The sequence below is a fragment of the Astatotilapia calliptera genome, unplaced genomic scaffold (assembly GCF_900246225.1).
Source record: "Astatotilapia calliptera unplaced genomic scaffold, fAstCal1.2 U_scaffold_1, whole genome shotgun sequence".
Lineage (NCBI taxonomy): Eukaryota > Metazoa > Chordata > Actinopteri > Cichliformes > Cichlidae > Astatotilapia > Astatotilapia calliptera.
The window spans coordinates 1,967,726-1,992,997 of NW_020535618.1; the positions used below are offsets into that span (position 1 = coordinate 1,967,726).

Consider the following 25,272-nt stretch of genomic DNA (forward strand, 5'->3'; position numbering starts at 1 on the left):
TTTCCCATGCTCCTAGGATGTGGGGGTGAAGTCAGAACACCCTGGGAAGTACACACCGTTGTTACAGACTTCCTAGGATGAGACATTCTTTAAATATGTCACCAACTATATACTTCTAAACACAAATGATTACATGCAGTGTTCTACCATATGCAAACTTATATAATTAAAAGATTATACTGACTACTAAATACAATTTTCCATTGACACACCCACAGTTGTTTGTCGCCAGATGCCACATTTATTTATAGTTTTCACTTGTTATGACCGACCACCGTCTGACAGCTCCGGTCTCAGCTGATTTCCAGCCTCCCCTCCGCTCCTCTCCCGTCTCACTATAAAAGGGAAGGAAACCATCATCAGTCCAAACGCCATCAGCTGTTCTCACCTGCGTCTCCAGCACAGCCCCGTTGAGCTCACTACACCACTCCTCCCCTGCAGCCGCGCCCGGGACCACACCTCTGCCACAATGCTATTCTGCATGCTTTTAAACCATTTAAAATTACAATTCATAGTTTTTTTTATGTGAACTATATAATGTTAAATTACTATTAAACAAATGACTGACTAAGTATTTTAGGCTTTAGTTTACTTCCACATTCCATATAAATCAGGTATCATACAAAAATAAAAATAGCTTCAAATACAGTCATGACAATAAAAGAATATGACTTTAAGGACTTAACAACATTACTTCAGTTATAATACACCAACATCTCTGACACATTAGCACTAAGGGAACTCTTAATGACCTGGTGGTTTTTGTCCATAAAACTACTCATCTAAGATGACCACAAAGTAAAAGATCTCTTCAGCAAAATTATGCAACATTTTAGGCACTATTGCCCCGATCAAATTAGTCAGCTGGGATTTTTTTATTCTAAACATGAACAACTGTTACAGCAACAGATATGGGCTACTGGTGTCCCACACAACAACTCAATGTCCACTATGTGAAGGAGCCAAACACATGCCTGCTCCTCTCGGTAACTGAGATAAACTGCTGGCATATTGGTTTTACATCTATACTGTCCAGTCTCTCCTGGTGGACACACAGCAGCATTGTTTAATCTCATTTGAGTCATTGTTGGCCTTAGCCATCTTTTTAGTCTTCTGAGATCACTGAGATCATCCTAAGAACATGCGTTTTATCCTCAGATTAAAATTATTATTCTGTGCTTGATGTGCCTCACCTTTGGCCCTGGCTCTTCCCCTCTGACTGCACTAGGACATATTGCTACCTGATAAAATAACACATTGATTTGTGCCATATAAAAAGTGAGACATGTCAATTCAGATTATTTGTCAAATATACGCTAATGAATCAATTTACATCAGCAGCCTAACAATTGTTATGATGATAAATACTAGTTCATCTATAGCACCAAATCATCAGTCAGTCACCTGCGTCTTGTAGCGTAGCTTCTGATTGGGCAGACCACCGTTTTACCTCCCTCGTGGTTACTTCTTCCCTCCGTATGTTTTGTTTATACTGGGGAATGAGGAAGATGGCGTTGTGATCAGAATTCCCAATGAGGGCTGCGCCCAGGTCCTTGTTTTGAAGCGAACTCAGCACATCATGTCCGAATTACATGATGTGCTGAGTTCTCATTGTAGCAGCAGACTTTAATAAAGCGAACCTCAGACAAGTCATGCCAAACTTTTACCAGCATGTCTCGTGTCCAACGAGGGGGGATCAAATTTTGGATCACTGCTACACGCCATACAAGCAGGGCTACAAAGCTGTCTCACACCCGGCTTTTGGGAAGTCTGACCACAACGCCATCTTCCTCATACATATATATATATATATATATATATATATATATATATATATATATATATATATATAAAATGTTCTTCCTCTCCCCCCCCCCCCCCCGTTTTTGCACATGTCGAGGAGTGTGTCAGGCTACATTTCACTGTGTGTTATACTTGTATAACTATGCATGTGACAAATAAAGAACCTTGACCTTGCCTCTTCACCTCTGTCTGAGCTACAACATGTCAGGTGTCAGGTGTCAGGTGACAGAGGCAGAGCTGCCTCTGTCACCTGACAAATAGGACATACATGTCAATAGGAATAAAAATGTGAAGCTGCTTCAGTGTTTCTCTCAACTTGTGCAGATCTTGACTCATCAGTAATGTTTGTGGGGTGAGTGCATTTTTAAAACAATTTGTGCAAACTGCACTACAAAGGTGGATATTTGCAAAACCACCTCATAAAATATTGTCTCACAAATTAACCCTATGAATATGTCAGTACCATTAGGATGAAATTATTGTGTCACCAACATTTAACGTTAGACATATAATTTTAACAGCCTCAGTAAACTAATATCCTGGCTTGCTCGAGGCTGCCGTTTTCTCTGATAGTTTCAATCAAAATTAGAAATGCTGCTCTGAGAGACTGAGATAACTAATAGTGCTGCTCTTGTGCAGTTAGTTTCCAAAAACACGTTATTAATGGGTACATACAGTTTTAGACTGATGTGGGCCAAAGCCTAGCATAGCCTGTAACGTTATTATGACGGACACATTTTATGAGTTAATTTGGCTTTAAGTAGGGATGGGTATCAAAACCCGGTTCTTGTTGAGAACCGGTTCCCACTGTTTCAATTCCTTGGAATTGTTTGCCATTTTTGCAAACGATTCCCTTATCGATTCCAGTCACCCCGAATGACGTCACCACGTTGCGGAGCGTCATTTACCTGGCAGGAAACACGGCGCCTAAGCAGCTCAAACGCTCAAAGTTTGGATATACTTTACGAGAACGGATGACAACAGGGCAACTTGCAATACTTGCAATGTAGATATTTCATTTAAGGGAGGAAACACTACGAATATGCAAAAGCATTTGCTCACAAAACACGCGATGCCCTTAAATGAATGTCGTGTTTTTAATTCCGCTCCGGACTCGTGAATCTCAACCCAGCAGCAGCGGTAACGTTTTGCACGTCCTCTCCGTTAATGCGGCAGGTAAATAATCAACTAACAGTGCATATTATGTTAGCGCGATCTGCCTTATTACAAAACCTGCCATTACTGTGCATTTAGGTGACCATGATAAGAGAGACAGACTGAGTCTGGCTCAGATGCTGGCAGTTGTCGCTGCAGTCTACCGGTAGCGTCTCCTTTCAGGCCAGGATAGACGAATGTCACCGAGCAGTGACTAAGTTTGTGGTAAAAGGCTTGCACCTATTTGCCACAGCAGATGCCCCCCGATTTTCGGTAAGTGAATGTGTTTAATTGTAGGCAGGGACATTACTGGATATTCTTGTGTAATTGCTACAGAATAATTTATGTTATACTGTTATTGCTACAGACGAATATTTATTTTATTATTTTTACATTTACAATTTTTGTTTCCTTGGGGACCCTGTGACACCCCGTTGAAGAGCCAGGCTGTGGATCTCTTTGTAAGGCTGTAAGGCTTTGTAAGGCCATGTTACTCCTAAATGTCTGTCTTGTTCAAAGAGAAGATATAAAACAAAGTTCTAAGCTAATCGACCTTAGTGTTCTCCTTTTTAAAAAATAAGAATCGATAAGAGAATCAATAAAGAATCGAATCGTTAAACAGAATCAAAAATGGAATCGGAATCGTGAAAATCTTATCAATACCCATCCCTAGCTTTAAGTGACTTACAGGTTTCTTTTGAAAAATACTTTCTTATATCCAGGTTCTTCCTTTTTGCTGCCGTCCTCCTCTCCTCCTCGCAGCGCAGGCTTTCTGCTGCTAAAGCTAAACAGAGCTCCCTGAAAGCCACAGCCAATCACATTGTCCATATTTGTCACATGAGGTCGGACTCCAGTAGAGAACGTAATTAAACTCTTTCTGCACCGCTGGGTGAATGAGACGCTGACAGATCGTTTTTTTTTTTCTATTGGGTTGTTTTTCTTTACTCGAAGAGATCAAATTATTGGTGGGGACAATTCAATAATCGCTGAATAATTGGTGGGGACATGTCCCTTCCGTCCATGCCAAATCTACGCCCTTGCATTTATCCATGTTTTACCAGTTATCTGGGTCGAAGTCCCAGGGGCAGCAGTGTAAAGCACTCAGCAGGGGTTGTAAATGGGAAATGGTGTGTGTGTTCGCACAAGCACATTTTTTCCAAGTGCTTTCCTCACTATTATCCACATGCATCCATACACCGATGGATGCATCGGAGAGCAATTTGGAGTTAGTATCTTCCCTCATGCCCATTTGGTATTCAGCCTAGGGGAAGCCAGGAATCGAACCACCATCCTTCCAATCGGTAGATGACCTGCTCTACGGCCTGAGCTACAGCCACAGAACAGAATGAAGGCTGAGATAACCTTTGGGGAAAACTAATTCCCCCACTAACATCTAACCTTATTTAGTTATATTGTTAGACTACAAGTAGTTCAACAACAGATGAGAGTAAGAAAAGGATTTTAGTAGTTAAACATTTCTGACATTGTTTCAACAGCTCCAAAAAACATGTCAAAAAGTCTAAATTTACTCTGATTGTGGTATTTTTATTTTTAAATATTAATAGAGCAGTTATGACAACAAATTCTTCTTTTTGTGAAAAAATATTATTTTACTTTCAGTGTGATCCCAGCAGACATTAAACAGATGTAAGTGTTTCAGTTGGTGATCCAAAACCAACAGGAAGTTTAAGTAACTATGTTGGGAAACCACATTATTTATATATTGAGGCTAAATAAAAATAGCAATTGCAAAGTTTATTTATTCAAATAATTATTAAGGAAAATATACTTGGCATAAACTGAATGTATTCCAGTAAAGTAAATATTTAAACAGAAACCAGAATATTTGGTTTCATTTGATCCAATTCCAACAAGTATAATATTTGACATTGTACTTTTGCTACAAAATTACATAGAAAATTTATACGTAATCAGATTAATTGCATTTAAGTAAAAAGTTTATTTTCAAGCCATTTCTTGCATATATTTTTCAGGTTCTCAAGCTAACACACGCCTTGCCATCATTGCTGGCACTGCCATTGCTGCCGTTGTGGTCGTGATAATCTTCTATGTAATTGCCCGGAGATGTGGTAAGTTTATTCTTGCATTAGGGAGTTGTTGCTGTTGTTTGCCGTTGTTGTGTGCTATAAGTAGAATTAAACAAGCTAAAAAGGAAAAAAAAAAAACATGCAAAAGATATACAGGATTATATGCCATGATATCAAATACACAAAATAATACATATTCATATTTTACCAATATCACTAATATGACAAAAATACATCAAAACAAAATCACTAAGTTATTTTGTGATTATTATAAGGTAACTTCTAAAAAGTATCCAACTGTGCTAACCTGCAACACAGTGAATTTTACCTTTAGAACCTGTACAAACTAAAATACATCGGCTTCTTTGTTGCAAAGTAATATTCACCTTTTGGCTAAATTTGACATTTTTAGCCTTTCAGATAAATCTCTCATTTTAATTGTGCTATGAATGATTATTTTTAAGCTTTCTGTTTATCCAAAATAACAAGCTACTATAAACTGTCCATCCACTTTTGACTGTCTGTGTGTGTGTGTGTGTGTGTGTGTGTGTGTGTGTGTGTGTGTGTGTGTGTGTGTGTGTGTGTGTGTGTGTGTGTGTGTGTGTGTGTGTGTGTGTAGGTGCAACGAACGAGCAAATCTTTGAATCTTGTGGCAAACCCTTTTTAAGCTCGCAATGGCATGCTCTGAGCTGCTTCAAAAAACGGAATGAAAGGGTTTGATTTTTTGTCTTTTGGATACTAAAGATTTTTCATTCATACTGTTTTTAATAGCTTTTAGCACACTTGTTATATCTGTCTTTCTTATATCTCTTTTGAAAAAAAAATCTGTATGCTTGAATGTTGTAGTCAATCGATTTTCTGTTTATGCTTAAAAAAATGTTCTGTTTAAAGATATTTATGAAATTGGGTGGTATGTATAACCTGCTTTTCTATAACTAATGAGCACTGTGGTGAAAATGGTCACTTCTGCTTGCATGACATGTTTCATCAAATAGACCAAATCAGATGTTCCTCACATTACATATGATCAATAAGACTGAGATCCCTCGGCTCAGACAAAAGCTTGTATGTGTGTTAGGATTTAGCCTAAACAGCAGGCACAGATACACAGAAATAGGAAGGTTTTTGATTTGATTATGTATAACAATGGGAAGAAGTAATTTGTGTTGTGATTGATAAACACTAATGTTCAAGTAAAGTTCAATAACGGGTGTTAAAAAGATAAAGATAGAATAAGTACTCAGAAATAAAAAAAAAATGCATTGAATGACGGAAGGGGAATAATAAATTTCTGTTTGAGATTATAAGAAATCATGAAATGCAGTTATGCATAAAATGGGGGGGGGGGGGGGGGGGGGTGGATGATTGTTAACATCAGATGTTGTTCGTATCATAAAAACCTCTGCAGTTAATGATTATTCTCAGTTTCCCTGGGGGGCATTGTCAAAGTGAGCAGAAGACTGGAAGACTCTGGTTGACATAGTCTTTTTTTTTATACCCACTAGAGATAATTTTTTTAAACTTTTCTTTAAACTCTTACATTTTGAATGTGATATTATTAACTGATTGAGCTGTTTCATTTGTTGTTTCTAAATTGCTTAATAAAGTATCTTTTTTTGCGATTAAAGTACATTTTATGGACATTTCATTCTTTTGACGTAAAGATTGAACTTGGGCATGATTATTACCATCTAACTTTTTTAAGGTTCTTATAAGTTATTCTAGTGTTTTTAAAACTAACAGATCCCTGTGGTCTATTTTAGACCGGGGAGGGGGGGGGGGGGGGGGGGAGGTTAATGAATTATGCTAATAGTGAGTAAAAAAGAAAACAGTATAATACAGATAAATTAAAAAAACACTCCCAAACAGAAAAAAATTATTACAATAAATTATTACAAAGATTTAATAAAAGAACTATAAAATGGAGGCAACTTTGCCTGTGGTAGAATGTATACAATGTATGAAAAATCTTTGCTGCAGATACTAATTTTGTGTTTTAAGATTTATGAGTTTCATGCTTTCATAGTGGCACATGGAAGAACTGACATTTTCTCAGGTGGTACACACTGTAAAAAGTTTGAGAAACACTGATAAGGTAAGTGTATGTGTGCTTTTGGAAACATTTACAGCTGCAGTACAGAATCTTTGAAACAAGCTAGCATAAAACATTTTTAGAATATAAAAAGAGCACTCTGCTTCTCTTTACAGCTCCTCACTCCACCAGGGAACCGTTTGGCATTTTCTGTTGCAAATGTGATGTATGTACTGCGGCAGTCATAAGTTTTAGTAGAGTTGTTGCTGAACCACATAAAAATATATCATTAATTTTAAACTCCCCAATCAATGATAATGTTATGTTGGAATGTTGTTAAAGAGGGTCAAAAATGTTTCAACCCAGTTTGTTTTGCAGATTCTGTATAGCAGCTTTAATATAGGAAGGACACCAACTTCCAGATTGTACGAGTAAAATACGGTTTTTTGTCTTTGTCAGTTTAAGTGATCTAGGTAGCTCTGTTTTGGAAGTTCAGTTAACGCTAGAAATGTGTTTTGGAGTTTGTACGTGCTTTGTCTCTAGGGGCCACCGTAATATTTATATATAAACATATGTAAATAAAATCACTTGTTTTTACATTAGTAATTCCTTTTGTGCATAATTTTATATTATTGTTAATAATAAATTAATTAAAGCAACAAAACAACCTGAAGAGCCGGTTGGGAGCCGAAAGAGCCGGTTCTCTAAAAAGAGCCGGAAATCCCATCACTAATCGCTCTGGCAGCAACACCGCTAGAGCCAGAGCAGGGGGGAGCTGGAACAAACCATTTGGGAGGGGGGGGGGGGGGGGGGGGGGGGGGGGGGGTTATCTATACATTTGTTGTTAAAATGTTATGGCTCAACCAGGTATTGTATGCTTTTTATGTTTTTAGTAGTGTGTCACACAAATAGCAAATATTGTCAAAAAAAGTAAGAAATCTTTGGGGGTGCTTAAAATGTGCTAAAATCGCCCCTGGTCAGAAGCGCTCCGTCTTCACTGGACTCAGTGCAAAAAGAGATACAAACTATTAAAATAATGGTAAATGGTAAATGGCCTGTATTTATATAGTGCTTTACTAGTCCCTAAGGACCCCAAAGCGCTTTACATATCCAGTCATCCACCCATTCACACACACATTCACACACTGGTGATGGCAAGCTACATTGTAGCCACAGCCACCCTGGGGCGCACTGACAGAGGCGAATAATAGAGAACAAAGAAACATTTCACGAAGAGTGGAAAATAATATCACAACCAAAACCTTGATCTTGGGAATGTTGCTACCTGTAAACTTCATGTATTCAGTGGTTTATACAGTATGAACATTGGATTTAATTTTACTTTGTGTATGTTCATTTTTTTTTTTTGCCATATTGAAATTAACCTTATATATTTTTAGATGATTGGTTATGTCTCCTACAGAAGAAAAGTTTAAAAGATGGATTTAGTCATAATTTCAACACATGCAGTGATAAGTAGGATGTATTCTAGATGTTGTGGTAAAAACTACAATTACGGACAAAAACTTCTACATGCATGGGCCACTTGATTAGGTACAACTGCACATTAAACTATACTGGTAGTCACTCTCAATTTGCCTATAAAAAATATAATTGCACCTGTCAGGGAAAACACTTACTGTGCAAAAAAAAAAAACAGTTAAAACTAGAGATGGCACGATACCACTTTTTTTATGTCCGATACCGATACCGATATCATAAATTTGGATATCTGCCGATACCGATATGAATCCGATATAGTGTTTTTTAATCAACAAAACTGTTTTTTAAATATCTTGCTGCATTTTGTATAAGTTCATACTCAAGTTTAAAACAACAACTACACTAAAGCTATTCTGTTATACCTGTATGCAAAAAAAAATATTTCATAGTTCAGCAATACTGATCAATCTAATAAACTTAGACCTACACAATCCTCCCTATTCTGGTATTTTAAAGAGTACTTAGCATAAATATTAAGCAACCTAACTAATAGGGTTCCAACTCCCAGCAACAACAAAAATAAATAAATAAAAAATAGGGAACCACCCTCACGCTCCACCTCATGATGCTTAATCGACGTAATCAACCTTAATTTGATGCAGTGTGAAAAAAAATGCACAGAAATCAATTATTTTTCAAGAAATATTAAATAGATTCAACATCTTTCTTCAACAAAATTGCAGACTGCACAGATGGTACCTTCCCAAAGGAAAAAGTACTATAGCTTACTAGGGTATATATATTAGACTTAATAGTTACTATATACAGTAATTGACTTCTATTCATTTTACATCAAATTAAAACTTTGGGTGTCAGATAATTATTTATTAAAAGCTAGACATTTTAAATGAGAATAAGAAAGAAAAGTATGTCTTTGTGCCCCCTTTTCCCTGTTAATGCCCTATCAGCCCCCCTGGCTAAACTTTGCTAGATCCGCCCCTGCACAGTTACCAGCCGTCAGCTACGTAGAAAAAGATCCTCGAGTAGAAAGTAATATTAAATAAATTCTAACAACAGCTGATCAAGCTTAAACGTGCTGCTGTTGTTCAGCCGCTGGTTTCCTCTTTCTGGTGCAAAGTGGGCCAAAAGCAAACTAGAGACACGGACTCGCGACAGAAAAAGCCGATCAGCTGATCGTTAAGCAGTTTCATGATTGAAGTAGCAGCAAGAAGAGGCAGTCGCTCCATATATCGTTTGTTAAGCTTAACGCAGGAATGCTTTACAAACATTCAGAGATGGACTTACACACTTGCTTTACTTCTCTCGGGATAACTTTGTCGGAGATGAAATGCTGGGTTGCTAGCGAAGCTCCACATGCTATCCAGACCACTGACAGGTCCCGCATGCCACAGCCGCTCTATCACGTGATGCATACTGCTCCGACGTGCTAACGTTCTGAGGTGAGTTACGGCGTGTTGCAAGTTTTGTGAGGTGCTTTCGTGATATTTAATGGATCGGATTACATTTTTTATTTTTCTCCGATATCCGATCCAGTAATTTAGGTCAGTATCGGACCGATACCGATACATAATATCGGATCGGTCCATCTCTAGTTAAAACACATAAATAAAATAATAATAATAATAATAAATACAAATAAAATATATAATAAAACTTTTCTTCATAGTCAGCAAAGAACAAAAATTATTGGAAACATAGTCAAATTAATGAGCATGAGAGTACAGTATATTCAGCTTTGCAATATATATGAAATATATTCAGTTTTAGAATTTCTATTCAGTGTTAAATTTAGCTAGGCTCAAAGTGTTAATTCTAGTTTATTTAAATAAACGACATACTCACATGCAAAAGTGGGGAGGCACCAAGGGTGGAAAGAAGTTAATGTAAGGTGGCACATGCCACCACTGTAGATCTGGCCCTGCTTAGTACATTAGATCATGTTTTAGCTACAAATTTGCTCTCTTGCTGGAACGTTTGGTGTTCATGAAATGTAGTAAATGTGTCTGTTTGTTTACCAATTTATGAATTCATTCATCCTATCATTGAAATAACCACATGAGAGATGATATTGCAAATTAACTGCACACAATAGCAGCAATTTTAGTTGTGCAATATTTCCCATCACTGCTTGCCTTTAGTTTCTCTAGTGTGTATACAAATGCATTGTAGAATAATTTGGGTTTTAGATTGTTACACTCACACTTGTCCATTTTCTAACCAGGAATAGGCTAAACATCTTATTCCATATTTCTCTAGTTTCCTGAATAGTAGATCATATCAGATCTACTGTATGAAAAGCTTTCTGTAGGTCAAGATAAAAACCATCGCAGAATTCATCATTTTATTGATTTTAAAAGACTATGAAACTTAGATTTACTCTCATCAACACAGCGTCAAAGCAGTTTGAGAATTATTCACAACGTTTAATCTATCAGTTAATTTCTGCCACAAACTCCCCTCCATCAATCTTACTCAGTTCACGAGACATCACACACTGGACTGACTGAGAGACATGAACTACTTTTTGTGCAGGTCTTCTTGTATTAAAACAATATTTTCTTCTATGTAAAGGAAGTAAATAAACAACAGAAAGGAAGAGAAATCCTGCCAATTCAGAAAATAGAACAAACTACATAATATGTAGTTTGTTCTATATAAACTACATAAGACTGGCCACCTATAAAATCCAAATCTTTAAGAAATAAAAATAAATAAAGTTCCAGTGTTATTGTCGTTTAAGCAATGAAACCCTAAAACTGTTGAATTATTGCTTGATTATGTTTATGATAATTACTTACTTTACTTACTTTGGGGTCTAGTGGAAACTGTTTTGAAATAAATTTCTCTCATGTCACTCTGATCTGTTCACAAAGATTCAACAGAGAAAAAGTGCTGCATTGATTTGAATACAATTTCAAAGGTCTATTTGACTTTAATGAACTCTGCAGTGGCTCCATTTCCCCAAATATAAAGTCCAGTATAGAGCGGCTGAGTGAATGTGGTCTGGACTCTGTGGAGGAGAGTCATGGTTTCAGAGACGCTGTAGAAAGACAGAATACCTGCTCTGTGATCCAGGTACACTCCTACTCTGGAGGACCGAGGACCTGAGAGGACAGTTGGGACATTATTGTGAATAAATGTTTAACTGTTTGTGTAACAATATAATGCCCAAGATTTGTCATTGTTTCCAAATCCACATTCATTGCCCGTCCCTGCTCTGCTGATATTCTTGTATGCGACTGCAACACCAACTCCTCCCCCTCTCCACTCCACCTCCCAGTAACAACGTCCAGTCGGACTCTCTCTACTCAGGACCTGAGGCCATGCAGTGAATCTGTCTGGATGATCAGAATAAGACTGTTGTTGTTTCATTCGTGTTACTTTTCTGTTCCCCTCAGATAATAACAGACGTGTGTTTTCTGTGTTTGGATCCAGTGTGATTTCATGTGAATATTTTAAGAATCCAGCTCTGGTCTTTGGCTCTGGTGGTGACAGTAAAACATCCACTTCAGTGACTGTCAGTGAGATGTTTGTCCATTCCTCTCTCAGAATGTCCTGTAGTTTATCTCTGGTCTCTGACACAGCTGCTGTCACATCCTCAAAGTAGCTCAGAGGACGAATATTGATGCTGGATGAGTGTGTAGACTCACTGAGTGCTGACAGTGAGGGGTAGTTGTGTAGAAACTGGTTGTGATCCTCTGTGTGTGAGAGCTGCTCCAGCTCGCCGTCTTTCCTCTTCAGCTCAGCGATTTCCTGCTCCAGCTTCTCCTGAAGCTCTTTGACTCGACTCCCTTCAGTTTCCTGCTGGGATCTGACCTGCTGCTTCACATCAGAGCTTCTTTTCTGGATGAGACGGATCAGCTCAGTGAACATCTTCTCACTGTCCTCCACTGCTTTATCAGCAGAGCCATTGATGGCCTCCACCTCCTGTTGAAGCAGCTTCACATCTTTCTCTCGCTCCTGGATTCTCTGCTGGATGTTTAGTCGTCTCACCTCGAGCTCCTTCTGCTTCTCAGTCCTTTCTGCTGCAGCTGGGACTGTTTCATGGCCTTTATGTTCATCCATTGTGCAGAGATAACAGATACTCTGCTGATCAGTACGACAGAAAATCTTCATCACCTCATCATGACGAGAGCAGATGTTCTCCTGGAGCTTCACGGAAGTTTTAACAAGTGTATGCTTTTTAAAAGCTTGAGATTCATAGTGAGGTTGGAGGTGTTTCACACAGTAAGAGGCCAGACAGACTAAACAGGACTTGATGGCTTTCAGCTTCCTCCCAGTGCAGACATCACAGGCCACATCTTCAGGTCCAGCATAGCAGTGATCAGCTGGAGCAGCTTGGAGTCCAGTCTTCTTCAGCTGCTCCACTAAAGCTGTAAACATGGTGTTTTTCTCCAAAAAAAAAAGTTTCCTACACCCTACATTTAAATATGTATCACTCTGAACTTTGCCAAGATGTGTCACCCTCATTTAAATTGTAGAAGACTGGACTTTGGTTATATAAGACGATAAGAGAAAATAATGTATTTAAATTTACTGCCATGCATTTGCTCTTTTCTGCCAACAAGTAACACTGATAAACCCAGCTAAACAAACCATGCAAACAAACAGTAACATCTCCACATAAACTAACAACACCTGCACAGCAAATTCAAAAGTGTTAAATGTTTTGGTGTTAATAGTCTTCTTGCAAAAGTAGAGTTAATTTTACTCTAAGCAGAGTCACATTCTTTTAATGTAACTCTGAGGTGTAAAATGACAGTAGTTAAAATCGAGTGTTAAAAATGAGTGTTTCTCTGTCAAATCTGGAGGTGTTAAAATGGAAACATTAACTCCTGACCTCTTAACTCTGAACTCCTACAGGGGCTATGACACCAATAGAGTAAATTCACAGACTCCGCCCCCAGCACGGCTCCAATCGAAGCTGAAGTGAAGCCGTTTCAGAACATTTTGCTCTACATATTTGAGTTGTTTGCCATGCTTGGTAAGTCATTTTTTCAAAGATTGTTTCAATTGTTATTATGAGCTTTTACTTCTGTGGCTCTTTGGAGTTGAGACAAAGCTGTGTGAAAGGCATTAGCCATGTTGCTCGCTGATAGCATAATATTCTGTTTTAGCTAGCTGAAAGGTATTGTTTGCGGGCAAATACCACAGCCTTGAAAAAAAGCTTGCATGTGAATTTTCAGTCAAACTTTTGGTCAAATACACCTAAAACAATGTGTAGAATGTGAAACGTTGGTATAATGGTGCTACTTGAAGCCTGAAAACGATCGCCCATAAAAAAACCCAAAAACGAGCAAACAGCAGTAGCAGGCGTCCTGACTGGGTTCTACGTTAGCATAGATCCCTCCAGAGTTTTGTGCACACGGTTTAGGTAAAAATGAAAAAGGTTGAGGTTTTACATTTAGTTCAGTATTACCTGTTGCCTGTGTCCTTGTCTTTTGGGAAAATACTTTACACAAGTAATGGCTCAAAGAGGATTCCTTTTTTTTTTACTGTGCTGCAATTGTTTACTGGATTATTTGTGCCATTAATTAGTGTCAACTAATTTTTATTCAATCTCCGCACAGGATATGCTTGTGAAGATGGAATATGGGGGAGAGCAGAAGTGCGCTGAAGTTCCACAAAGGGATGAATGAAGGACATGCATATTGTATTGAAGAAATAAGTGATGAGAATGCTGTTATTTGCATTTACCATGTCAGACCTTTTGATAAACAAAATTCTAATGAAAGTGAGAACATGTACACTGTTACATCTTTCACAAAATGTTTTGAAATTGTGGTGCACAGTTCAGAATAAATGTTTTCAAAAACCATTGCATCTTTTTAGTAAATGTTTATTTCCAAAAGAAATTTCTAGAAGTTCAGAACAGTAACATTCCCGCTTTTCAGAATGAATTATATATATATATATATATATATATATATATTTTTTTTTTTTTTTTTGTGTTTTAGTTATCAGTTTGTTGTTTGTTTTATGTTTGTTTGTCTGTTTGTTTATTTTTTGGTTTTGAATTGTACACTGTATTATGTTATGTAATTATGTACTATTTGTGAAAATAAAAAGGAAAAAGTTAAAAAAATAAAAAAATTAACACTCTCTGGTGTGGACCCATATAGACACTTTAATAGTGTTGAAATCAAATCCGACAGTGTTAATTTGGACATGCTGGATTTGCTGTGTGCAATTAAATAAACCTTAAACCATAGCAATACCTACAACTGCAGATCACAACGTTTGCATCTTAACTAAACCCTTAAATACAACACTTAAAACACAAGACAGGAACTCCTAAAGCTGCCTGTAATAAACCACCTCAGGAGCTGCAGCACCTTCCTTGTAGATTTTGCAACTACTGCAACATATACAATGAATCACTGGAACTATTTCCACTGAACCTGCAAATGATAACGCTCCAGATCAACCGTGCAATCATCAATGCAAGAAGAGAACACTATCACTTCTGCAACAAAATAACTCCTAAAACCAGCAATCTTAACCAAAGGTTGTCCTGCATTTATCTTTACAGAATATCGTGACCTGCTCAACCTGTAAGCCAAACCAGCGCCCCACGCTTCTCATTTATGAGTTCTCAGTAGTGATTTTTTATTTTTCTGAACAACCATTGACAGACTCTGCCACACAGTGACACATGTCAATGTTTTGATCACCAACAATGCTGAGAGAACATAAAGGAAGAAGGTGCTAAATCTGGCAGCTTAGTGCTTGAAAGAACTTCTGCAACTAAACAAACTTTGGTCAGCTCAGTTCTTATGTTCAAAACTTATGTTTAATGTTTTCACTGATCAATAATTTTAGAACTGACTCTGTGTGTGTGTGTGTGTGTGTGTGTGTGTGTGTTTGTTTGTTTGTTTGTTTGTTTGTTTGTTTGTTTGTTTATTTTACCGAGTTTTTATTAAATACTAAGGTAAAAAGAAAAAAAACAGTCTATGAGCAATACCTCATTAAGAATCATTCAAAGCTACATGTGCAGTACTCCGTACAGCTTACATCCTTAGAGAGTAACCACTTCAAGCATTAACCCTTTGAGGTTCACACCAAGAAAACTGCAATTTAAGAAATAATCCTTTGCATTGTTTATTCCTTTAGAACAACAGCAACAAAGTTTAGATATTTTTTAACCAACTCCAGCTTCTCGTGTTCCTTCTTCCTGATATTGCTGTCATTCGGAACCGCTACATCGATCACTACGGCCGTCTTCTTCTGTTTGTCTACCACCACTATGTCCGGTTGGTTAGCCACCACCATTTTGTCCGTCTGTATCTGGAAGTCCCACAGGATCTTAGCTCGGTCATTCTCCACCACTCTTGGGGGCATCTCCCATTTTGACCTCGGGACTTCCAGGTTATACTCGGCACAGATGTTCCTGTACACTATATATATATATAGAGAGAGGGGGTTCAGTCTAATATGTGTGCTCCAGTGAGACATTAGACTTCAGTAAAACTATGCAGTTACCTAATTATGCCCAGTGTTTAATCTCCACTGAGAGCTAAAACTCAGTTTTAAAGCTGTGTGCTGGTGAGCGTAAACTGTGACTATCACCATGTTACATGGGCGCTACAGAAACATGAAACAAGGCAGAATTGTTATTAAAATGATTGCATTGTTGTCCGAAGACATTACTGCTACTAACACATCCATATCTGCCACACAGAGCTCTACATGTACTGCTCATTTAGAACAAATGACTGTCAGCAAACGAGGACACAATCACACAGCCCACTGTCTTTGTTAGATGCGCGCCTGTTTCAGCACAGTTCACAAACTCCCTCCAACACAACGTCCGGCCCACTGTGCGGCTCCACCAATGAGATCCGAGGGCCCGCGCAGTGGTATTAGCATACAGCCTGTATAAAAAGCGCCGCTCTCGGTCAAACAGCTCATTCGTTACTGCAGAGTATCGAGGAGAGAAAATGCCTGAACCCGCCAAGTCCGCGCCCAAGAAGGGCTCCAAGAAAGCCGTGACCAAGACCGCCGGCAAGGGCGGCAAGAAGAAGAGAAAGACCAGGAAGGAGAGCTACGCCATCTACGTGTACAAGGTGCTGAAGCAGGTCCACCCCGACACCGGGATCTCCTCCAAAGCCATGAGCATCATGAACTCGTTTGTCAACGACATCTTCGAGCGCATCGCAGCCGAGGCATCTCGCCTGGCCCACTACAACAAGCGCTCCACTATCACTTCCAGGGAGATCCAGACCGCAGTGCGCCTCCTTCTCCCTGGTGAGCTGGCCAAGCACGCCGTGTCTGAGGGCACAAAGGCCGTCACCAAGTACACGAGCTCTAAGTAAACTGACTGGATCTCATACGTCAACACAACGGCTCTTTTTAGAGCCACACACTAAACTGACGAGCAGAATTCCAACTGTTAAACATGCAGCTCACTTTGTTACAACTACTGTAATCGCGGATGTGCACCTTTGTGTCACTGGGTGCTATCAATCCGCTGTACCGACCAACAGAAATGTTGGTCGAAATGTGTTCCGGTTTTTACTTTGTAGTCACTTTGTCTTTCTACGAACACAATTAATGCGACTTTTTATTTAACACTTGGTTTTAGTTCAAAGTGTACTTTTCTTCTTCTGACATGCAAAGTTGAGCAGTCATTAGATTAAAATGCTTTGGCACAAAACTAGTAGCAACATTCATGTTGCAGCTTTTCATTGCATGGTCGTGTCTGTATCGTTTCAGTCGTCTGTATTCGTCTTGTTGCAGTTTTCTGCTTCTGCTGTGAGGTCCCACCTCCATGCACTTACACAATTATTCGCTAGACGGGTATTTCTTATAAATGATATCATATTAGGGAAATTTTCCTATACATATCTTTGACCTGGAGTAGAATTGATTATGAAATGGAAAGAAAAAATGCTTATGAACTTACAAATTAGCAACATGATCCGTTTAAGGTAACCCTTTTCCATTTTTATGGAATTTGGAATTAAGAGAATTTGTTCCACTGTGCGAAAAGGCTGGAGTGCAGAAAAACTGGTACAGATGCAGTTACAGTGTACCTGGGCCCCACCAACTATCAGCTAAAGAGAAGAAATAAATAAAATTGCTGCACATTTTCTAGACCCGTCTGTGGTCCTGTCTGTTATATGCAGCACCATGCTCTTGCTTCACTGTTAAAAGTTATCAACTACATTTTAAAATATGCTATTAAACACATAATACATTTATAGATGCATATTATTATTCATGTATGAAATATTGAGTTCTATTGTTATTTTTAAAGCCTACACTGGCTGTTGTAGTGGAGGGACACATTTTATTCCAAGCTGAGCGCGTACTGCTATTTATTTTTTTACCATGTATTTATTTCATTACTCGTTTCATAACCATTTTGATTCATGTACATTTGAACATATGGAGTTCTGTAGTGTTAAGGCCCTCCCAGCTGGAGGAGAAGAGTCAGTGGCTGCCCTGTGTCCCCCCTCCTCAGTAGTTTTCCACTAAAGCTGAGGATGAAAGTTGCGATTTGGTGTGAGCCTCCCTTCGGTTAGACTTAATTTGTCATTAACAAAAGACAACATTTCCACATTTAGAGAGTAGAAGAGTGGGCGGGGCCACTGAGCTTCGAGCGGTCCAGCGAACCGTCTGTTTTCTTTTACGTCCGCCGAGCACAGATAATAACACGGCTCCGTGGGGTTGAGATTCATTCGACTTTGTTCGTTCAGAGAAGAAACAATAACCATGAGTGGACGAGGCAAGGGCGGCAAAGGACTCGGAAAAGGAGGCGCCAAGCGTCACCGTAAAGTTCTCCGTGATAACATCCAGGGCATCACCAAACCGGCCATCCGCCGTCTGGCTCGCCGCGGCGGAGTGAAGCGTATCTCCGGTCTGATCTACGAGGAGACCCGCGGTGTGCTCAAGGTGTTTCTGGAGAACGTCATCCGTGACGCCGTCACCTACACTGAGCACGCTAAGAGGAAGACTGTGACCGCCATGGATGTGGTGTACGCTCTGAAGAGGCAGGGCCGCACTCTGTACGGCTTTGGCGGTTAAACTCATTCGACCTAATCCATCAAACGGCTCTTTTAAGAGCCACCCACTTTCACTTTCAGAGCTTTGTTCTGCCATCTTGTTGGGTTTTTTATTTTTTTTAAATCATGATTCAGGCAAGTCCTGAAAGTTATCAAAATATCTGCCAGTATCCCCCAAGCAACTTCTGAAGTAATACGTTATAACTTAACAATTACCAACTGAGATTCCTAAAATTAACTCTTCATTTTTCTAGAGTCTATAAAATTAAGCTGTTTATCATGTGTGCTTTCCTTTCTCCTTAACTGACAGAGCCACAAACTGAACTTAAAGTTACAGACCTATTCAATACCACTATTTCATTAAACTTCCCTATAGCAGGAGTGTAGCCCAAAAGAAAACTGAAAGATTTCACTGATTAATCAGTTTATTTGTAAATGCCTTTCTGCCACAAATCCGCTTAAAGCAGAAGTACTTATTAGTGATGGGATTTCTGGCTCGGCTAACTAAAAAGAGCCAGCTCTTCAGGTTGTTTTGTTGCTTTAATTTATTAACAATAACAAGAAATTATGCACAAAAGGAATTACTACTGCAAAATAAAGTTTTGTTTTTTTTATTTATATATGTGTGCAGTGGCCCCTGGAGACAAAGCATGTACAAATTCCAAAGCATATTCCTAGTGTTAATTGAACTTCCGAAACAGAACTACCTAGATCACTTAAATTACAGAAATGAAAGCATATGTGTATTTATACACAAGCACTCATATATATTCAAGTAATTTTTAAAAAAAAGTTAATTTACCTGTTACTACCACACACCAAATCTGGTCGTTAGTACTTCCTGGCTTGTGTAGCCACTAGGTAACAAAAGCTCAACACCGCGCCGAGCATCCTGGAGCACTTCTGTTGTGTTTTGTACGTGTTTTGGAGTTCGTATGCGCTTTGTCTCTAGGGTCCATCGTAAATATACTTTTATTTATTCACTCCTAATAAAATGTAATAAATCATATATTACAAAAACCAACTATTCAGTTCAACTTTTAACTATTTACATTTTCATCTTTTTCCTTTTAAACAAATTTAAAGTGAAACAACACCAAACACTGCAAACCACAACACAATTAAATATAAATTAAAATATGAAAACAAAAAGATGCATATATTCTGTCATATGGACCTGCATGAATAAACTTTCTGAATCCTTTATCATCTGCAACTGAAAATAGTTGTGGATGATTACTATACCTTTCTAATGTGACGTTGTTGTCCCTGGCTCTCTTTCCCCCTCTCTTCCTCCTGATCTGTTCCTGTGCTACTGAGATTGTGACTACCGCCCTCCCCTCCTTCCCAGCGCAAAGCACAACCCACAATCATAAGAAAAGTGAAAGAGAGAAAGAGAGAGAGAGAGAGAGAGAGAGAGAGAGAGAGAGAGAGAGAGAGAGAGAGAGAAAACAACCCACATCTTGTGATAAGGAGCCGGCTCACATCGTTCACGTCAAAGATCCGGCTCTAAGAGCCATTTCGTTCGCAACCGACACATCACTAGTGCTTATGTAGTATGTCTTTTTTTTTTTTAAGATAACCAACCCACCTTTGATCTAGTACAGCAGGGGTCCCCAAATCCCAGTCCACGAGGGCCGGTCCACGAGCCGGTGTCCCTGCAGGTTTTAGATCTCACCCTGGATCAACACACCTGAATCACATGATTAGTTCATTACCAGGCCTCTGGAGAACTTCAAGACATGTTGAGAAGGTAATTTATCCATTTAAGTCAGCTGTGATGGATCAAGGACATCTAAAACCTACAGGGACACCGGCCCACGTCAACTGGGATTGGGGACCGCTGTAGTAGAGGGTGGACATGCGTGGATGAAGCCCTATGAAGCTTTTGAAGCCTCTTCCTGATGTGTGCCTGAAATTTTATTTTCACCAACATGTCTGTTTAAACTGCAAACAAAATATCAAAGGCAACTGTTAATGCTCTGTGATGAAATGACCCACATCGCAAACAAGAAGTTTCGCCAGATTGTCTACGTTGACGTGCTTCCAGGTAAAGAAAAAAAAAAAAGAAAAAAAGGAGAAATATACTTTCCTACATTTGCAATTCTACATGCTTTTAAACAATTTAAAAAGTACAATTCATAGTTTGTGAATTACTTAATGTTTAATTACTATTGAACAAATGAATGACTAAGAATTTTAGACTTTAGTTTACTTCAGTCATATTCCATATAAATCAGGTATCATACAAAAATAAAAAAAAGCTTGAAATACAGTCATGACAATAAAAGAATATGACTTTAAGGACTTAACATTACTTCAGTTATAGGACACTGTGTTGGTTCTGTCACCTGACAATAGGACATAGATGACAAGAATAAAATGGGTAGCTGCTTCAGTGTTTCTGTCAGTTTGTGCAGATCTTGATATTTGTCTCAAAAATGAACCCTATGAATATGTCAGTACCATTAGGATGAAATTGTGTCACCAACATGTTAACGTTAGATAACATTTTAACAGCCTCTGCAAACCAATAATAACATGTGTAGTTTAGAGTATTTTATAGCACATTTAAACAATAGGAGTCTACGCTTTATACGTCAGAGCACTTGGCCTATCATATCATCTAGTACAAAGCACTGAAATGTGATGAGCTTTGGAAAATAATTAATGAAACCAAAAATGAAGGTGTAATTCAATATAAGTATGCAAATAAAGATGAAAACCTTTCAATAGTTAAAAATATACAGATAAAATATTATCTGAAAGCATGAGAGACGTGGTATGGCTCATCTCGCTCGGGCGCCTCCCTGTGAGGGCGGTGGTACAGTGGAGTTGTTTTGTTACCACCATGAAATGCCCTATGACAGACTGTGATGAAGATGAGACCCTAGAACATCTTCTATTGGATTGTTATAGGACAACTGAGATCAGGCAGAAGATGACAGAGATTGGCTATGATGTGGATGTTAATATTAAAGCAGTTAAATATGGTTTGTTTAAAGAAAAAAATGTGTGATGACAAAAGGAGACTCTTTTGCTTAGTAATGTGTGTAATAAACACACATATTTGGAAAACCCGTGCCAAAGGAGTACTTGAACAAAAGATAAGTAGTGATGTGGTGAGTAAACATGATTACAGACCTGCGGAGAAGACGAACAATGGACCTGAAACTTGGGAAAGTTTTCCCCTGGAACAAATTAAAACTGTAAGTCTTGTGAACGCTGTGTGGACTCAGATTTTCCTCCTTGTTGTATGTGCTCATGGTTTTGTATATGTAATTGTATGTGTATGTGCATTTTATATGTAAATAAAGTTTAAAAAAAAAAAAAGAAAATAATACGTGAATAATTAAAGGAGGAAGCCATTACAACAGCATACAACAATTCATGCTTTTAAAAAAAGAAAAAAAAATTAAAAAACGTTTTGTAATGGAAGTCGGTGAATTCCATGTTCATGCCGACTGTAGTTTCTAGAATAGAAAGAGCATGAAGATATAAGTGCGAGTATGAGCTGCTACTACTACTGGACCGAGCTCTTGGTGTGAGTGAGGTGGCTCTGAAAAGAGCCGTTGTTGGTAGGAGAGTGTGCAGCTTAAGCTCTCTCTCCGCGGATGCGGCGAGCCAGCTGGATGTCTTTGGGCATGATGGTGACCCTTTTGGCGTGGATGGCGCACAGGTTGGTGTCCTCGAAGAGTCCGACCAGGTAAGCCTCGCTGGCCTCCTGCAGAGCCATGACAGCAGAGCTCTGGAAGCGCAGGTCGGTCTTGAAGTCCTGAGCGATCTCGCGGACCAGGCGCTGGAAGGGTAGCTTGCGGATCAGCAGCTCGGTGGATTTCTGGTAACGGCGGATCTCACGCAGAGCCACGGTACCAGGCCTATAACGGTGGGGCTTCTTGACGCCTCCGGTGGCCGGGGCGCTCTTACGAGCAGCCTTGGTGGCCAGCTGCTTCCTGGGGGCTTTGCCGCCAGTAGACTTGCGAGCAGTCTGCTTTGTTCTTGCCATTCTTCCTCACTTTTCTTTCCCTGTGATAAGAGCAGAAAATGTAGCGAACAGAGGAGACTCGCTGCTCTTATACTGTGTGACTGGCTGTGACGCGGTGCCGCTCCGGCTCGTGATTGGTGACGGGCTCCACGTGGAGCACCGCCCGCCTCGGTGTGTGCTGCTCATTGGAGAAAAGTGCATTGATGTTGCGCGCTGCCGCAAGTCTCTCTGCGATTGGTGCGTGACGAAGCTGCGCGCGCTCTGCGGAAATATAAGCGAGGCTTTGAGCTGATCGGACCACATTTTCTCTTAGTCTCGATACTACGAAGAAAAGAACCTGTCAAAATGAGTGGACGCGGAAAGACCGGAGGCAAAGCCAGAGCTAAGGCCAAGACCCGCTCATCCCGTGCCGGGCTTCAGTTCCCCGTGGGTCGTGTCCACAGGCTGCTGCGTAAAGGTAACTATGCGAGCGTGTGGGAGCCGGCGCTCCTGTTTATCTGGCGGCTGTGCTCGAGTACCTGACCGCTGAGATCCTGGAGCTGGCTGGCAACGCAGCCCGCGACAACAAGAAGACTCGTATCATCCCGCGTCACCTGCAGCTGGCTGTGCGCCAACGACGAGGAGCTCAACAAGCTCCTGGGGGGATCACCATCGCTCAGGGTGGTGTGCTGCCCAACATCCAGGCTGTGCTGCTGCCCAAGAAGACCGAGAAGCCCGCCAAGGCCAAGTAAACCCAAAGCGCTCGGCTTCACCAACAACAAAGGCTCTTTTAAGAGCCAAACACTTCTCTCTCTAAGCAAACATTCTTCTTTCTGTTAGTGTTTGTAACAACTTGTGTCCTGGGAAATGTAGATTATGCATCTTGGTTTACTTTGAAGTGTACCTTCATGTCATCTTAGTCACGGACTGAAATCCACCTTCAAAAAAAAAAAAACTAGAGCTGTGTGCGTTTAGTCTATTCTTTTGTGAATAAAACAAACTTTAGGTCTTGATACAAAACTACAGCAAAAAGCTCTGTCTCCTGCGTTGTGGTGTGGGGTCGTGTTCAACCTCATTGCTCATCTTACTAATTAAGAATACATTGGATGTCACTAATTATTAGCTTAACTGACTGGACACTCATCATGGTTCACGCTCTTTATAATTAAAACAGTTTCTAAGCTCATGGAAACAGACAACACGCAGTTCAAACCTTGTTAAACACAATGGGGAAATATAACAACGTGAGGTGGAGAGGGACAGGTGGAGGAAAATGTGCAGCTGTTTGCGACGTGTTCAGCGCTGCTGCTGAATTTGGGACATTTTGTCAAGGCACTTACATCTACGCTTAGGGTTTAGTGTCCTATTGTGAGTAGAATAAAACAATTCGAAGAATAGAATGTGTTTAGGTTTACTTGGATAATAGGGGGCAGCTGGTGATCAGAAGAACAGGAAATGATTCCTAAGTGTGGGTTTTGTTAGAATGTCTTTGTCAACCTGTTTTAAGGACATTAGTGGATTTTGTTCTCAAAGCTTTTCATGCGACCTTAAAGCTCTCAAAAATGACACTAAGTTGCTGAACCCTGACCTCTGACGTGCCAAATCAGCTTTTTTCAGCGATAAACTTTGGTGTGTAACTGTATAGTATGCAAAAGTGACAGTGGGGGTCTGCCTGTTATAAAGTGAGTGAAAGCTGCCTCAGCCAAGAACAAGAAGCCACAGTTACTAGTCTGGGAAAGAGGACAGTGGAGGGGGGACACAGGGCAGCCCCGGACTCTTCTTCAGCTGGGATATCCAAAGAATCGGTGAGGTCAAAGAAGTAACTCAAGACTATATTTTGAAATAATATATAGTTTTTTAAACCTACAAATGATAACAGAATGGTTTTATTGTGTTATTATAGAGTTGTGTCGCCAAATAACAACATAAAATCGCCTTGAGGCGACTTATGTTGTGATTTGGGCGCTATATAAATAAATTGGATTGATTGAAAATAATTTAATTCCCCTCATCCTTCACGCTACAGAGCTCCATGGTAAAATAAATAGCAGTACGGGCTCAGCTTGGAGTAAAAGTGTCCTTGAAATCACACAATATCAATTCAACTGGCCTAGATTTAGTCAGGTAAGTTGTAGATTAGAGCTTTTCAAGTGGATTATATTAGCTGGGTACATTAAAATATACAGTGTACTTCCAGTACAACAGCCAGTGTAGGCTTTTAAAAAAAAAATAGAACTCAATATTTCATACAAGAATAATAACATGCGTCTATGAATGTATTGTGTTGTTTAATAGAATATTTTAAAATGTAGTTGCTAACTTAAGTTTATTTCTTGTATGATGTTTCACAGTAAAAGTGGTGTGATGCTTGTATTACAAAGGTGTGATTAGTGATGTGACGTTCTGTATCGAGGCTTCGGAGCGTGTGCCGAGTAATGGAGGGGGCGTTTCCGCGATGCGCGTATCGAGGCTTGCTTCATTTATGGGAGGAGCTGAAAATGATGACGTCCGAAGCCTCGCTGCCCGGCTGTACCACGTGACTGGTTCATGAAGTGGTTCGAACTTTGCCGCGAGATATGACAGCGATATAAACCCCTCAGACTTCATTCAAAATGTGGGTGTTTGATGGAGAGTTGCGGTTAGTGTGAGTTTGGAGACCGTTTGGAGGTTTATGAGAGTGAGGAGAGAAAGTCAGGAGAGAATGGAGCCAGCTAAGAAGAGGAGGATGTCCTCCCCTGTGTGGGAACATTTTGATCTTATTCCTCCCAACAAGGTATGTAAATTTCTACAGATGTATTT

The 25,272-nt window shown here is 39.5% G+C and overlaps 5 protein-coding genes across 5 annotated transcripts in view; 3 read left to right on the forward strand and 2 right to left on the reverse strand.

Moving 5' to 3' along the window:
- Window positions 1-11,543: 11,543 nt before the first annotated feature.
- LOC113017163 (tripartite motif-containing protein 16-like) lies at window positions 11,544-12,652 on the reverse strand. The gene has a single exon (XM_026160325.1). The coding sequence runs from the start codon at window positions 12,616-12,618 to the stop codon at window positions 11,644-11,646; it is 975 nt and encodes a 324-aa protein (XP_026016110.1). The 5' UTR covers window positions 12,619-12,652; the 3' UTR covers window positions 11,544-11,643.
- Window positions 12,653-16,418: 3,766 nt separating this feature from the next.
- LOC113017170 (histone H2B 1/2) lies at window positions 16,419-16,866 on the forward strand. The gene has a single exon (XM_026160332.1). The coding sequence runs from the start codon at window positions 16,443-16,445 to the stop codon at window positions 16,815-16,817; it is 375 nt and encodes a 124-aa protein (XP_026016117.1). The 5' UTR covers window positions 16,419-16,442; the 3' UTR covers window positions 16,818-16,866.
- Window positions 16,867-18,168: 1,302 nt separating this feature from the next.
- Window positions 18,169-25,272, forward strand: part of LOC113017172 (histone H3-like) — a 16,098-nt gene continuing 8,994 nt past the window's right edge. The window contains exon 1 of the mRNA XM_026160334.1: window positions 18,169-18,512. Coding sequence (XP_026016119.1) covers window positions 18,220-18,512 — 293 coding nt within the window. The 5' untranslated portion in view covers window positions 18,169-18,219. The remainder of the gene's footprint in view (window positions 18,513-25,272) is intronic.
- LOC113017167 (histone H3) lies at window positions 22,055-22,565 on the reverse strand. The gene has a single exon (XM_026160328.1). It carries the CDS (start codon window positions 22,513-22,515, stop codon window positions 22,105-22,107), a length of 411 nt encoding a protein of 136 aa, XP_026016113.1. The 5' UTR covers window positions 22,516-22,565; the 3' UTR covers window positions 22,055-22,104.
- Window positions 22,789-23,251, forward strand: LOC113017169 (histone H2A-like). The gene is given in 2 exon segments (XM_026160331.1): window positions 22,789-22,960; window positions 22,963-23,251. Coding segments are annotated over 2 exon segments (384 nt in total). The 5' UTR covers window positions 22,789-22,839; the 3' UTR covers window positions 23,226-23,251.

Excerpts from the sequence above, each read along its gene's own strand:
- LOC113017170 (XM_026160332.1), top strand. The coding sequence starts at position 16,443 with ATGCCTGAACCCGCCAAGTCCGCGCCCAAGAAGGGCTCCAAGAAAGCC.
- LOC113017167 (XM_026160328.1), bottom strand. The coding sequence starts at position 22,515 with ATGGCAAGAACAAAGCAGACTGCTCGCAAGTCTACTGGCGGCAAAGCC.
- LOC113017163 (XM_026160325.1), bottom strand. The coding sequence starts at position 12,618 with ATGAAGATTTTCTGTCGTACTGATCAGCAGAGTATCTGTTATCTCTGC.